The 11,209-nt window shown below is 46.4% G+C and overlaps 1 protein-coding gene across 3 annotated transcripts in view; it reads left to right on the top strand.

Annotated features, from left to right (window-relative positions):
• Positions 1-11: 11 nt before the first annotated feature.
• The window catches only part of BIN2 (bridging integrator 2), a 32,651-nt gene continuing 21,453 nt past the window's right edge, over positions 12-11,209 (top strand). Inside the window, exons 1-2 of one of the 3 annotated variants that reach the window (XM_039241414.1) lie at positions 12-184; positions 7,591-7,671. In XM_039241414.1, the coding sequence (XP_039097345.1) occupies positions 14-184; positions 7,591-7,671 (252 nt within the window). In that variant the 5' untranslated portion in view covers positions 12-13. Of the gene's footprint in view, positions 185-2,749; positions 3,047-7,588; positions 7,672-11,209 lie in introns of those variants that run through there. The other 2 variants (XM_039241415.1, XM_039241416.1) reach the window with 2 other exon arrangements.

Raw genomic sequence — 11,209 nt, 5'->3', positions numbered from 1 at the left:
GGGCCACGGCCGGATGCGAGGCATGCTGGGAACCGCACTTCCTCCTCGGGGGCCTCCAGAAAAACCACAGGTCGCTGGGCCCAGGCTACCCGGAGCCGGCAGGATGGCGGAGGGCAAGGCGGGTGGCGCCGCCGGCCTCTTCGCCAAGCAGGTGCAGAAGAAATTCAGCAGGGCCCAGGAGAAGGTATGTGGCCGGGTCCCACCACCTGCCTGGCCAGCCGGCCTGGCTCTGCTAGAGAGCGGGGTGGCGGTGGGGGGTCCCGGGGGCCTGGGCCGAACAGAAGGGTCCCAGGCAGACGCGAATGGGAGTGGAATTTCCTTGAGCTACAAAGATTTGCTAGAGAACGGAGAAAACTGCCCGTTCGTGGGCAAGGATAGGGAAGCAGGGGAGACAGTCTCCGTCGGGAACCCTAAGCAACGCTCTGGCGACCCAGGAAAGGTGGGAGAAGGGAACCAACATGGGCAGATTTTGCCCTGGCAGTGCAGCCAGGGTGGTCTTTTACAGACGCTGAAATTGAAGGTGGCAAGAGGGGATTCTCCCCAAAGTCAGGGCAGCGCTGACCAGCTGTGCTGCCGGTGAGGACCACCTGGTCCACTAGGACCCCGTGCCTAACCCCGTTGGCCCCTGGGCAGTGTTTTAAGCTGATGTAAGCAGTAGCCCAGATCTGCTTTCTGTGCGTTAGAAAGTACACCGTTCAGGATGATGAAGGAGCATCTCTTTTTAGACTGTGTCCTTGGTTGGCTCTGGGTGGCCCTACTCCAGCACCGACATGTAGGTAGGCTGCCTACCTGTAACACTTCTCTACACATTATTTTTATTTATTTATTCATTCATTCATTTATTGATTAATTAATTAATTTATTTATTTTTGAGAGAGAGAGAGAGAGAAAGAATGAACTGGGGAGGGGCAGAGGGAGAGGGCACCGGAATCTTAAGCAGTTTCCACGCCCAGCCCAGAGCCGGGAGCCTGAGGCGGGGCTCCGTGCCAGACTCTGGGATCATGACCGGAACGGAGTTGAAGTTTAACTGACTGAGCCACCCAGGCGCCCTTCTACAAATTTTAATGACATTCTTGTCTTTTTTTTTTCTTAATGTTTATTTCTTTTTTTTTTTGAGAGAGAGAGGAGTGTTTGGGCAAGAGGGAGAGACAGAGAGAGGAGACAGAGAATCCAAAGCAAGCTCCACACTGACAGCACAGAGTCCGATGTGGGGATCGAACCCACAGACTGCTGAGCCAAAATTGGATGCTTCACTGGCTGAGCCCCCCAGGCGCCCCGTGACATTCTTGTTTCTGCCTGTCCAAAGTATGTCCTTCCCTTCTAATCTGAACCTCTGCTCTCTACGTATCAACACTGGTAGATGAATCTCCTTTCTCTGCCTTTGAGGAAGCCAAGGGCATATGAAAGGGTGGAGCAAAAGGAAAGATTTTGTGTGGCTGGACTTCATTACTTCACCTTGTTCTGACTTCACCTTGATCATGATTTCAGCCTCTTCAAAGGCTGTCTCATTACAAATCTGATAGAGATCAGAGCCTGTGGGAAGGTCTAGTTAGAAGTCATGGGCAGAAACAGGAGATACAGCTACACTGTGGGTTGGAAAAACAAAGAAAACCCAGAAGACAAAAAAAATTCATGGATAATAGTTACTTTTAAAAGACACAGCAATTGACTTTACCTCACCCTTTCACCTTCTCGCCTCATCCAGCCTATCATCAACACTATGCCCTTGGTTTGGGATTTCATTTCTTTTCTAAGCATGAAGTCCAAAGCCTTAGATAATAATGTCCCTGCTCTGGGCTTCAGATTCTGCATCTGTAAAATGAGAGAGGCTGTGTTCAGTGATTTGGAAATTCAAGGTGCTAAGTGAGAAGGGAAGAGGGCTCCTTGAACCTCAGAGGCAAATATTTCCCAAAGGGAGAACCAGCCACCCGGGTAACCTGTTCTTCCTGGTCTGAACCCTGAGAATGCAGAGAGAGGAGCCATCTCACCTCTGCCTTGGGGACCTTTCAGGTTAAGGCAGAAAACGGGAAGATGCTCCAAACCCAGACGTGAATACAAGGGTAGGCAGACATTGAACTTGGAGCGGGACAGCTGGCACCCAAGAGGCAATGGATGCTGCTTGGATAGAGTGGGAATGGCCTGGAATGAGGGAAGGAGCCCAGCCCAGCCTGCCAGAGTCCTTGAGTCTTGGGATATTATCAAAGGCAAGAGAAAGAGGGAGAAAGTTATAGTCCAAAGAAAGGACTCCTGGTACAATTTATAGTTTTCCTATAAGCAGTTGGCTGTAATCTTCTGAGTAATATGTAGTAACCACGGTGTCAAATAGATGTGTCAAATATCAAGTGCCTCTTATGGACGAGGCACAGGACTTTACAGAAGACACGATCTCTCACTTTATGAAGCCAGCACTCTCGTAATAGGATCTAATTTCATCTTGGCCCGTTGTGCATGTTATTAATATCCCACTTTTAGAAATGAAGAAAGGGGGGCGCCTGGGTGGCTCAGTCGGTTAAGCGTCTGACTTCAGCTCAGGTCATGATCTCACGGTTCGTGGGTTCGAGCCCCACGTCGGGCTCTGTGCTGACAGCTGGCTCAGAGCCTGGAGCCTGTCTTCCGATTCTGTGCCTCCTTCTCTCTCTGACCCTCCCCTGCTCACACTGTCTCTATCTCTCTCTCAAAAGTAAATAAAACATTAAAGAAAATTAAAAAAAAAAAAAAAGAAATGAAGAAAGGAGGCTCAAAAGAGATCGGCAAATGGCAGAACTGTCACTGAAACCCAGGTGTCCCGCCTTTGGATCCCAGCCTCAGGCCGCTCTCTCTACGAGGCTCCTGAGAAACCACTCTAACATCTGCGCCTGCCCACTTCCTGCTGCTCTTCTCTCAGGAGCAAAGCTGGGAGTAGAAACACCTTTTGCTCCGTCATCCTCTGAAAATCTAGGCGTGAAGGTCTAAGTGACTGTCACACACCAGGGAGATGAAGCAGTCCGCTTGTTTTATTTTCCAGTCTCCACCCAGACGCAACCCGAGACTGAGTTGTGTTTTTACAGTAAGATCCGTCTTCACATTTCAAGTGAAGGCTTTCACCATCTGTGATTGCTCTGTGGCAGATGTCTCCGAAGGAGCACTGTTTGTCCCCTCCTTTGCTGGTCTTTTCCTCTACTGATTTTTATTCAACTGGTCTTCCACAGGATTCTGTCAACAATACTTAACCGAAAAATTCCTTTGCCTAAGATACTGGGCTGGACTCAGGAAGGAATTTAGAGATGAGTAAGAGACACTGTCACCTTCCAGAAGCTTACAGTCTAGTGGGGAAAAAGGTGAAAGGAGTCACCTGAGAGATCTGCGTCTGTGGGAATTTAGAGGAGAGAAAGACTGAGGAGAAATGAGGGAGGTTTTATAGTAGAATTTGAGGTAGGAATTATGGCAGATCAGTTATTCCTCAGGCAAGTGCAGAGGGAGCATTCCAGCTGAGGAAAGGCCAGAACGAGGCAGGCAGTGAGTGTGGAAATTCATTCAGACAGAATAGTGACAGATGCAGGTGAGCTGGAGTACAGGCATTGGTGGCAGAAAAGGCGGGCCAGTAAATTTAGCGCCACGCTGAGGAAAAGCCTCCTTTTACATATATCCCGAAAATGAGGATTTCTCACAGAAACTGCAATACTGTTTTCACAACCAAAGAAGAAATTTTAACAAAATTCTGCCATCTCTAATATCCAGGCCCTATTCAAGTTATCCCAATTGAGAGATTTAACTAAAATGTAATAAATGATTAGGAGGAAGGGTCTGGGTAAGGTCTTACGGCCACCAAATATCTGCGGTGATTTCATTTTGAATCACTTTGTCTCTTGTTCCTATTCTTTCTCTCTAAATGCAGAATTCCTGGTGTAGAACTTTAAATTTTTTTTAATGTTTTATTTGTTTTTGAGAGAGAGAGAGACAGGGGAGCAGGGGAGGGCCACAGAGAGAGGGAGACACAGAATCAGAAGCATGCTCCAGGCTCTGAGCTGGCTGTCAGCACAGAGCCCGATGTGGGGCTCGAACCCATGAACCATTAGATTATGACCTGAGCCGAAGTCGGTCGCTTAACAGACTGAGCCACCCAGGCACCCTGTCCTGGTTGTAGACCTTTAGAGAACTGGCATTGGGTGGGTTTTCCTTAGGAAGTGATCCAAAGGTAGCATTTATTAACTCTTTCAGATGTTTGTTGAGCACTGTGCATTCCCTCCCATCAGAGAACATGCATTGTGGAAGAACGGCTAGCACACAGTTTAAGTGTCCGGCTATGTGGCCCTGTTGCCTATGGTAACAAAGGACTTTGGGTCCTTGGGTCCAGGACACTGGGTTATGCTCTCAGGGTGATCATACTCATCTTTCAGTCTCACAGTTGGTGGGGGAAGTGCTCAGCTCACACACTCACACCCCTTCTAAGCCTTTTTGCCTTGAGCCTTTTGGGGGTTGGTGATATGGGGCACACCACTCTTACTCTAGACGGGGTTGACTGCCCTGCCCTTCCACCTAAGAAGAACGCACCCCCTTCCTCCCCTCTCTGCCACACAAAGGAAGGGAGGAGTAGCAGGAAGGAAATGAGGGCTGCACTTACCACTTAGACAAGGTAGTTTTGCAACTTTCTGTTGTTGGGGGCAGGGGGAGCCAGGGAAGATGGCAGACTCTGCGTCCCCACAGCCAGGTGTTCAGTGAGGTGGAGTTAGAGACACAGACAAACATGGCTGAACTGGGAAGGAACTAGGCACTCATAGGAAGGGGGGTGCAATTGGACATAATGCTAATGGATTTGTATTAAGCACTCATGGAGGGCAGCACTGAGAAAGTAGGATGTCATTTCATTCTCTTGACAACTCCAGGAGATGCTGTTATCTTGGGGGTTGGCAGGGAGGTCTGTAAACAGAGGCTTAAGAGATGCATAGGCTTATTTGCCCAAAGGCTTATAGCCGTAAGTCGAAAGGCCAAGATGGGGCATATATCTGTCAGACTCCAGAGCCTTTGATCATAACCACTACAGAGCGAGCTCCGGAAGTTAGAGATGCTAACCCCAGATTAAGAATGGGGACACTTGGGGCGCCTGGGTGGCTCAGTCGGTTAAGCATCTGACTTCAGCTCGGGTCATGATCTCACGGTTCGTGGGTTCGAGCCCTGCATCGGGCTCTGTGCTGACAGCTAGCTCAGAGCCTGGAGCCTCTTTCAGATTCTATACCTCCCTCTCTCTCTGACCCTCCCCTGCTCATGCTGTCTCTCTCTCTCTCTCTCAGAAATAAATAAAACATTAAACATTTAAAAAAAAAAAAAAAAACAGTGGGGACACGGGGGCTGGTGCCTAGATGGTTCAGGAGATTAAACAGCTGACTTCAGCTCAGGTCATGATCTCACGGCTTGAAGGCTCTTGAGTTTGAGCCCTCTGTTAGGCTCTGTGCTGACAGCTCAGAGCTAGGAGCCTGCTTCTGATTGTGTGTCTCCTCTTTCTCTGCTCCTCCCCTGCTCACACTCTGTCTCTCTCTCAAAAATAAATAAACATTAAAAAAAAAAAAAAAAAGAATGGGGACATATGGTCAGGGCGCTTGGGTGGCTCAGTGGGTTGAGCCTCCAACTTTTGATTTTGGCTCAGGTCATGATCCCAGGGTGGTGGGATGGAGCCACACTCAGCACAGAGCCTTTTTAAGATTCTCCCTCTCTCCCCAACTTGCGTGTACTCTCTCGCTCTAAAAAAATGAAAGAATGGGGACATGTGGGCCCAAGTGTCTATGTAGAACCTTCCTCACTCCCCAAGACCTGGGCACTCTTGTGTGATTCAAAGCCCTTCACAATGAGACTCCAACTTCCCTTTCTAGCTCCCTTACCCACGACTCCCTTAACACACCCTAAACCAGCCATGCTGAGTCATCTCACAAAGCTGCGTAAATATGGGTACTTCTGTGACTTTGTCCTCTTTCCACCCTCCCCCCTATACTCTCTTCCAGTCTAGCAAAATCCTAGTTCGAGTCTCAGCCCATTGGTCCCCTCGTGTATCAGTCCCACTCTCCCTCCTGTTAGAAGTATTAAATATCTCTTTGCTGGATACTGAGAAATCTAGATGAGTAAGGCACATACCCAATTCTCAAGGAGCCTACAGTTTAGGAAGAGACATAACTAGATAAATGTAAATAATAAAACGATCATAGAAGTATGTACAAGCTGTAGAAGTTGCAAACACGGAGGAGCGAGTGATTAATTTGATTAATGGGATGAAGTGGTTAAATGTCATAAAGGATATGGAGTATGAATTGTTTTTTTTTTTTAAGTGTATGTATGTATGTAAATAATTTCTACAGCCACCATGGGACACAAACTCACCACCCCAAGATCAAAAGTAGCAAGCTCTTCCGACTGACCCAGCCAGGTGCCCCTAAATTGGGTTTTTTAGATATTGCTTGACAGACAAGGAGGGGTAGAACATTCCAGAAAGACAGCACAGCATCCACAACAAGCAACAATATGGTTTATTCAGGAACCTGAGAGAGTGTTAGGGAGGAAGACCTGCAGGAAGGAGGAATGATGGGAGGTGAGGCTCACTGAGGAGTCCGATCATTGAGACCTGTATGCGTGCTAGAGTTTGAACTACAACTGCGACACGTATGGGCATTTCGTGCAAATTTGTGGCGCAGACAAGTGGAGAATCATTAGAAGGTTTTAAGCGGAAGCAGGTGAGAAACAGCAAGGGCTGGGAACAGAATTATTACAGCAAGACTAGAAAGTGTGAGATGGTTTCCAGAGATGGACACAGTGAGGGATTTGATGAAGGAGGTGAGAGAGAAGTAGTTGAGGGCAACTCCTGAGACTCTAACTTTGACCTGGGGGCCGTATGATGATGGTGCCTCCTTCCAACATGGAGGCTACAGGTAGAAGAGTCAGGGCTTTATTGCTCATGTATAGGTGAGTGTCTGCTGTCAGAACAGGCACTGTATCTTTTTCATTCTCCTGTCCTTTGCATTAGCACTGGGACCAATATAGTGGTTGGCTCCCAGGCTCCCAAGGGAGAGGAAGTAGACATGGGGAGCATTCATTGCGAGCTGGGTTTTAAATGCATTGTATCAGTGCTCCTCAGCGTTTTCCACAAGGGCTCTCCTAAGAGAACAGTCTCCTGCCTGCCTCTCTACGATCATCTATCTAGAGGAATCTGGGGCTGGGGCTGGAAGACTGTCTCTCAAGTGAAAAGTATCTTCAAGGCTCATATTTTATCTTCAAGGCTGTACCTTTTACATTCTTCTTAATCCTTGTTTTAATACTTTACCCCAGCCCACCCCCAAAACCCTACTGTAAATAATAATGTCATTCCAGGCATAGATGCCATATTTATTCTGGGCTTTATATATACCCCCAGCACACTGCTGCGTACCCTCAGGCATACCCCAATTTGAGAAGAACCACCAAATATGATTTTTTTTTCAACAGCATGCTATATTTTTTAATTCCATTGGGCTGATACGAGTACAGCCCTTTAATTGCATCTGAGACTCGGAGAAGCTAGGGTCTCCTGAGGCCAACAGATGAGAGAGACTTGACTCTAACCTTACGGACCTTTCCAACTTATATTCCCAGGTTCTGCAGAAGTTGGGGAAGACTGTGGAAACCAAAGATGAACGGTTTGAACAAAGTGCCAACAACTTCTACCAGCAACAGGTAGTCTGGAGGGTGGGGAGGGGAAGCTTGGAAGAAGAAGGGAGACATGAGGGCGGGGTAGCAGAAGAACAGTAGGTTTCCGCAAACCAACAGGCATCCCTCCTCCCCCTCCCCCCACCCTCCCGGGGGAAGGGCTACTGGGTGACCTGCTGCTTATCCCTTCCCTGGGAACCAGAGAGCTTCCCTGTCTTGTTCCCGCCGACCCTGGGTTTTGGAGACAGACAAGTGTTCTTTTCTCTTAGTGGTTCCCCTGGGGTACAGTGTCACTGCTAGGTTCTTGGACAAAGTCGGAACGAGCCCCTGCCACTTCGTCTTTGGCTGGTCACTTCCTCAAGGTGCCTCTCTCTTACCCTAGGCTCTTCCGTCTCAGTAGCCACTGATTTTCCTGTTGCCTCTTTGTCCACCACATCTACCTCACCGAAGCCTGGAATTCTAAACGACGCCTCCATCTTTCACCTGTCATTCTCACCCACAAACCTCCTGTTCTCTCTGTTCCTTCTACCTTCACTGGCTACTACGGGTAATTCTCTACAGAAAATTTACATTGAGGTGTGGGTAATAGGTGTAGCCTTCCATGGGATATTTCACTTTCTTTCTTTTTTTTTTTTTTTAAGTTTATTTATTTTGAGAGAGAAAGCACAAGTGGGGGAGGGACAGAAGAGGGAGAGAGAGAGGGGAATCTCAAGCAGGCTCCACACTGTCAGTGCAGAGCCTGATGCTGGGCTCAAACTCACCAACCATGAGATTGTGACATGATCTGAAGTCAGGCACTTAACCAACTCAGCCCTCCAAGGCGCCCCAAGATACTTCGCTTTCCATTTCCATGTGCCAGGCATTGTGTGTGGTGCTTTACCTACGTGATCTCACTTTATTTTTACATGAGCCCTGGAGATCACAATCCCCTCTTTATAATAGAAGGGGGTTATTGACTCACGTGAATACCCAATTGTAATGTGGTCCTAATACTTAACTACTCAGAGTCCGGCCACATTTCACAGGTTAAGGGTGCAGTCCCCCACTGGCCTGCTTCACTTTGGACACCAGCCACAGGCTCCGGAGCTCCCAAGCTACTCCCACTTCTGACCAACGCTACAAACTTTGGGGGTTCCTATTAGCCACTCCATTACCACAGTCCACAAGAACAACTCACAGAACTCAGGAAAGTGCTCGATTTACAATTACACTTTTATTATACGTGATACAAATCAGGACCAGCCAAGTGAAGAGACACCTACTGTGAGGTCCAGGAGAATTCCAAACGAGAAGCTTCTGTGTTCTCAAGACATGTCACCTTCCCCGCACGTGGATATAGGATTACCAAACAGGGAAGCTCACCCAAGCATCAGGTGTCTAGAGGTTTTTGTTGTGATTTCATTACATGGTGAATCACTGGCCACATGATAGAATTTAATCCATAGCTCCCTTTGCCCTCCCTTCTGCTGGAGGTCAGGCTGATATCACCTGTCTCAAAGCCCCAACCCTCTAATCACATGGTTCATCTTTCCAGCCACCATCCTGAGTCATTTGTTTATTATAAACTCACACGGGATCTGAGAGGCCCACCGTGAAAAATGAACACACTCCTATCACTCAGGAAATCACAAGGATTTAGAAGTTCCCAGGAACTGGGGACAAAAACCAGCCAAATTCATTATTGCAAAATATCAGTTAATTGAATTATATGGAAAGTTATTCTTTATGATGATATTTAAAGGACATTAGCTATAACCTATAGAAATTATTATTTTTTATATTTATTTTTGAGAGAGAGAGCACAAGTGGGGGAGAGGCAGAGAGAGAAGGGGACAGGGGATCTGAAGCAGGCTCTGCAACTACAGCTGAGAGCCTGATGTGGGGCTCGAACTCACCAACCATGAGATCATGACCTGAACCAAAGTTAGACGCTTAACCCACTGAGCCACCCAGGCATCCCTGGTTACAGTCTAATTCAACAGTTAATTATATATCAGGATCATTGGGAAATATTTTTAAACGCAAGATCTCTGGCTTGGGAATCCGTAGTTTTAAACTTGTTTTAATGGAAGATTTCAAGTATATGCAAAGATAGGAAAACCTGTAAAATAAATCCACATGTTCCCATCACCCAACTTTAATAATTAATCAACTATATCTCCACCCGCTTTCCCCTATCCTTGATTACTATGAAGGGAATTCTGCATATCATATAATTTTATCCATAAAAATTTCATTATTAATCTCTAAAGATAAAGATTCTTTATTTTTTTAATTTTAATTTTTTGTTTTTTTAAGTCCATTTGTTTATTTGAGAGAGACAGAGACAGTGCAAGTGGGTGAGGGACAGAGGAAGAGAGAGAGAGAGAAAGAGAATCTCAAGCAAGTTCCTTGCTTTCAGTGCAGAGCCCAATAAGAAGCTCAATCTCATTAAACCATGAGATCTTGATCTGAGCCAAAACCAAGAGTCAGATAGATGCTTAACTGACTGAGCTATCCAGGTACCCCAGTTTTTTTTTTTAAGCTTATTTATTTATTTAGAAAGTGAGAGAGCTGGGGAGGGGCAGAGAGAAAGGGAGACAGAGAATCCCAAGCAGGCTCCATGCTGCCAACGTAGAGCCCAACATGGGGCTTGAACCCACGAACAGTGAGATCATGATCTAAGCTGAAATCAAGAGTCAGAGGCTTAACCGACCAAGCCACCAAGATGCCCCAAGATAAGGACTCTTTTAAAATAGAGCCACAAAGCCATTATTACACCTAAAAACATTTTTCTGTAAGACATTTACTTATTACAACAAACCAGAAAGGACAAGAAAAAAACATGAATTAAAAACATCATAATTTTGCACCTTCCCATGCTACAACCACTGTTGTTTTATATCCTTACAATCACTCTGCTATGTATGTGTGTGATCTCTTAAGTAAATCCACAATAAGTAAATATGGGGTTTACGAAAATGAGATTATTCTGTTTGTAATGGTTTTATAACTTGCTCTTTTCAGTTAACCATGTAATACAAATATCTTTTCAGATATTTCAGGTTAAATACCCCACTAAAACCTAAGATTAAGTGAGATCTTTTTTTTTAATAGTTTATTGTCAAGTTGGTTTCCATGTAACACCCAGTGCTCATCCCCACAAGTGCCCTCCTCCATGCCCATCTCCTCCTTCCCCTCCCCCCACACCCATCAGTCCTCAGTTTGTTCTCAGTATTCAAGAGTCTTTCATGGTTTGCCTCCCTCCCTCTCCCCCACTATTTTTCCCCTTCTTCTCCCCCATGATCCTCTGTTAAGTTCCTCCTAATCCTCCTATATGTGCAAACATATGGTATCTGTCCTTCTCTGCCTGACTGATTTCGCTCAGCGTAACACCCTCAAGGTCCATCCATGTTGCTACACATGGCCAGATCTCATTCTTTCTCACTGCCATGTAGTATTCCATTGTGTAGATAAACCACATCTTCTTGTGATAAGTGAGATCTTTAAAAAGTTATAATTTCATAATTTAAAATACCAGTCGGGACGCCTGGGTGGCTCAGTCAGTTAAGCCGACTTTAGCTTA

This window comes from Hyaena hyaena, unplaced genomic scaffold (genome assembly GCF_003009895.1).
Source record: "Hyaena hyaena isolate Hyena2069 unplaced genomic scaffold, ASM300989v1 scaffold_192, whole genome shotgun sequence".
In the NCBI taxonomy this organism is placed as follows: Eukaryota; Metazoa; Chordata; class Mammalia; order Carnivora; family Hyaenidae; genus Hyaena; species Hyaena hyaena.
Note: the sequence above shows the minus strand (reverse complement) of the source record. Positions and strands in the feature narration are given on the sequence as shown.